This window comes from Camellia sinensis, chromosome 10, assembly GCF_055761805.1.
Source record: "Camellia sinensis isolate YWXY chromosome 10, ASM5576180v1, whole genome shotgun sequence".
NCBI lineage: Eukaryota > Viridiplantae > Streptophyta > Magnoliopsida > Ericales > Theaceae > Camellia > Camellia sinensis.
Window position 1 is genome coordinate 81938748 of NC_138970.1, and position 4918 is coordinate 81943665.

General features: G+C 33.9%; 1 protein-coding gene across 1 annotated transcript; it reads right to left on the reverse strand.

Moving 5' to 3' along the window:
* Positions 1–2331: 2331 nt before the first annotated feature.
* On the reverse strand, positions 2332–4514 carry LOC114263242 (protein PSK SIMULATOR 3-like). The gene has a single exon (XM_028203750.2). It carries the CDS (start codon positions 4465–4467, stop codon positions 2881–2883), a length of 1587 nt encoding a protein of 528 aa, XP_028059551.2. The 5' UTR covers positions 4468–4514; the 3' UTR covers positions 2332–2880.
* Between the last annotated feature and the right edge of the window lie 404 nt (positions 4515–4918).

The following is a 4918-nucleotide window of genomic DNA, read 5'->3' on the forward strand; positions in this document are numbered from 1 at the left end:
GAGATTGGCATCCTTGGAATTAGAATCCCCAAAGAGTGGAGAATGGAACGAACGAGGCATTCCTTGCCCGAGATCTTGATCTGATAGAAGAAAGAATGAAGATAGCAGAAATTCGACTGGGGGCATACCAGCAGCAGCTTGCTAGGGCATACGACAAAAAGGTCAATTCCCGAAAGTTTCAAATTGGGGACCTCATCCTAAGAAAACTTGTTGGCAATAAGAAAGAACCTATGGAGGGCATGCTTGGCCCAAACTAGAAAGGACCGTATCGAATCATCTCAGTTGCCAGCATTGGCGCAGACCGGCTCGAAGACACTGATGTCAAGGAGTTACCAAGACCTTGAAACACAAGCAATTTGAAGTTTTTCTACCATTAAATTCTGTTTTTTGAGATTTATGTAAAGATTTTATTAGCCAAAGTATTAATAAAATGCTAGCTCGATTTTGTCTTTATGAAATATCGTTGCAACTTGTGCGCGATAGGACTGAATAGTCTTATGACGATGTTGCCATGGTGAACATGATGAATAACTTAGACTTACCATGATGGTAGAATTGAACTAAGTTTACGATGTTTCGGCATGAAACATGACGAATAACTTAAACTTGCTATATTGGTAGAGTTTAACTAAGTTTGCGATATTTCAGCATAAAACATGACGAATAACTTAGACTTACCATATTGGTAGAGTTGAACTAAGTTTGCAATGTTTCAGTATGAAACAAAACGAATAACTTAAACTTGCCATATTGGTAGAATTGAACAAAAAGTTTAAAATCTTTTACCTCAATTTCCTAGTTCACTTCTCTTTTACCTCAGTTTCCTAGTCTACTTCTCTCTCTCTCTCTCTCTCTCTCTCTATGTGTGTGTGTGTTAGTTTAGCTTTTATTACAAGGTGAATAGTTTTCAATTTTATGAATAGCGTTGGGTAACATTTACGTTTTCGGTTTATGTTTACAAAAATTTTATAAACTAGTTTTTGTTTATTTATAGAAAAAAATAAACTACAAACGCGTTTAGTTTGAACAAAATGTTCGAAAAATTTTAAACACATAAACTAAAAAATATGTTTGTTCAGTCCTAAAATATTTATATTTATTTTTTATTATTAATGACAATGGGATCATACACATTATAATTGAAAAAAAATTAATTGAAAAAAATAATTGAAAAAAAAATTATTTGATAAAATTTAATTGAAAAAAAAAAATTGTTAGTCAAATTTTTAAATTTCTGTTTAAAAACCACCGTAAACTCATTTATTCAGTTTAAGTTTTTTTTCTCGAATTTATAAACTGAGAGAATCATTTATAAATCAAAAAAAAATATCAAACACGTTTTTATGTTAGTTTTTAAAATTTTTATAAATATAAACTGAAAATTGAAAACAAAAAACAGACCCAAATGTTTGGTTATTCCCACTTTTCACAAAAGTGATTTTTTTTTCTTCTGTGTTTTGTTATTTTTAGTAAATTTTTTCAATATTTCAATATTTTTTTAATTTTTTTAAAATATATCTAATTTAAATACACTTAAAAAATATAATATTTATGAAAAAAATATTTTAAATTTCATTAAATATAAAAAATATAAATATTTAATACATTTTTATGTACTTGTATATTTATTGTGCTTGTAAATCATATTCATATTATTCCAATCCGAAGGATAATCCTTTTGTGTTGTGGCACAACCCTATTTGCCACAACTCTATTTGCCACACCAAGGACTGTACATAGAATTCTAACCTTATTCAAATTTTTTGGTCACTCACTTGGAGAAATATCACAAACCTATGCAAATATTTTACATGTAAGGGGCAAACTCCACTTTATCCTATGTGATTTAAGTCATGTGTGATTTACTCTTTTAATATTTAAAAATAATCATATAACTCTTTCATAATTTGTAAATTGAAATGCGCCGTTAGTCTCGTTAATGATTTAATAAAAAAAGATTAAAATACTTCTGTATATAAATAACTTAAGTGTGTAAATTACGGATATTTTCTTTATTTGTTTAGATGGAAAAGTACACTTTAACCCCTATGCTTTATTCCACGTGCAATTTAACTCTCTTTAAATTTAAAAATGAGCATATATATTTATGTCTATCACGTGTTTTACACTTATTGTTAAGTTGGAAAAAAAAATGTTTAACAATGCACTTCCGTCTACAAGCCATGAAAGAGTTACGTAGTCATTTCCAAATGTTAAGGAGGTAAGGCACACATAGCCTAACCCACAAGGATAAAGTAGAATTTGCCATACATACAAAAGTTTATAGATTAGCTAACAAAGGTCTCGCTGAGATTAAAAACATGTCGACAAAACATAAATTAGACCATAGAAATCTTAATGGTACAAGTATGTTTTACAAGTGGCTGTGAGATCTCCATTTATTAATTATACAAACAAAATTTGTGGATCTCAACTAAACTCCACAGAAGATTACACCAAAAGAAGAAATAGTATCTGTTTGAGTGCTTAAAACAGTACCGTAATTTGGAAAGGAATTATGAAAGAGAAAAGGAAAGGAAAAAGATAGATGAAATGTGAATAAAATATACTTATATTTCATCTAGTTTCACACACATTTTCCTTTCCCTTTCTTTTTCCAAATCTCTCCATAAATCTCTCAATCAAACACAGCGTAACTAAAGGCAGAATGACTTCTCACTAACAAAGAATTTGAAGAGCGAAAACTATGCTGCCCTATTGATCAACCAGTAACAGAGCTCTTCACGAACTCAGTCAGTTGTCCGGTAGTGTCAAATCTCTTCTGATGGGTAACACGCTGTAAACATTGCTATCCAGTTAGAGCAAATATCCATCACAAGCTCTTCTACCGGCAGGTTCTTTGGAAGTCTTTTTGTCAATTTATTTTCCAAACCTCGACATGTAACTCAGACTCATAAGTAGTTCTATGATTGCATCCTCTGTCTTTACTTGATTTGCAAAGTGTAGGGTCTGGACCAGAAGCACATTTGTTCCGGGAACTATACGCTGCTGCTCAAAATTCCGCTCAGAATGCCATCTTATCATGTTATGAGCAAGCGGAGCCAGCCATTCTAATATTCTTGCTAACGTCGAACTCATCTCTGCTGCAAGAGCAGCATCGTAGACAGATGATGCTGAAGTTTTGGCAAACAACTTTAGCTTTGCCATCAGAGAGATCCTGATATTTGTGGGTAACATATCATACAGGTCATCTCTTGCATCAAGGAAAACCGAGTGATGCGATGAAGCTATCTTCTCAATCAAAATGATAACATTTGCGTAGTGGAGAGCTAAAGCAGCGGCACCAAGGGTGGATGGAGGGGCATTCAGTAAATTGCGATTGGAAATGAAAAGTGTTAATTTAGTATGAATTAGGTTGCTGCGAGATAAAGGGACTGCGTAGCGATCTTTAGTTTTGTCAATGCTGTTTGAGAAAGCATAAGTTGACCTCTGAGATCCACACCTCATCTGCATACAGCTGTGCGGAAGAGGAGACTCGTTTCCAGCCATCAAACATCCTTTAAAAGGTACTCTGGTTTTTGATAATGGGGGCTTGTTCTTTGATCTAATCTCATTACCACTCAGCTCCCAATTTGAAATTGAGCTCCCTATAGATCTGGAATCGAACCTAGGCGGCATATTTTCAAATGGATGAACTATAGTATGCATACGAGCAGAAACGGAATAGCTGCGAAGTAAACATTCAGAATTGATATGTGCGGAATTGCTGTATGCTTCAACAGATGCCAATCGTTTAACCCCAAACACATGATTGATCCTCCCGACTATAGTGAAAACAGATCTTAATAAAAGCCGGACAGTGTAATCATATGTCCTAACCCACGGAGACATCTCACGCAGTCTTTTCACTTCCTTTCGCTGCCTCGTAATCTTCTGCTGAAACTCAAACAATTTCACCCCACTTGAATCAACGCTACTTTGTACTCGCATTCTCCTGAGACTCTTTTCAAGCTCAGCCAACAATTCCACCTCTTGATACAACTGTGCCGTAACTGAAACAAATCTTCCCATTTTCTTAACTTTCCTCTCAAACTTCTTCAAATTGTATTCCCACTGACACCATTTAAGATTATTGGTGATTGGGACATCAAAAATATGTCCAAGACCGCGATATACAGGGGCTTTGCACCTCTTCCCAAGCCTTGCAACCGCTTTTGCCACATATCCCAAATTCTGAATTATCTCTCCTAGGACAAGATCCATTAGATAATTAGCATCATCTGATACAAGCTTTTTAATGCCAAGCGAGTTGACTATCTCTTTCTTCAACCTAACAATCTGCTTATTACTTAGAAACTGCCACAAATTAACCAGCTTCGACATCAAACTTGCAACTTCAAATGCCAAAATTCCAATCATAGAGTTTTCAGTTTCTGAAACTACGCTCTTTGGCGAAATTCTCCACAAGTTACTAAACCATGATTCTGTCACTGTATTGCCCTCCATCGTGTGGAAATTACTATCTAACAAAATTCAAAATCTCTTAGCAGATATTCCAGTTCCTGAATCAGAAATAATACAACAGTTAGACAAACCCTAAATCACAATTAGACTTTCATGAAGTTATTAATTATAGAATGATTTAAGTCCCCCCCACCCCGCCTCTCTCTCTATATATCTATATATGTATAGACAAACATAATTACGTAAAAATGTATATATATATTGTGAGAGAGAAATGAATTTTCAAATAATTTAGAAGGAAAAAAATATAATTTAGAAGAAGAATACAAGTTACAACACAGGAATTGCAGGTAAAAATGGCAGAAAACTGTCCCCAGCAGCGGCTGAAAATTTTTCAAGGCATTTTCTAATTAAGCCTTTTGAAAATTTGGACCTTACAACATGAAGTTTTAAAAATTTTCTTGTGGGTTTTAGGTGACAGCCTAAGTGACCA

Coding starts and splice junctions, on each gene's coding strand:
- LOC114263242 (XM_028203750.2), bottom strand. CDS start 4,467: ATGGAGGGCAATACAGTGACAGAATCATGGTTTAGTAACTTGTGGAGA.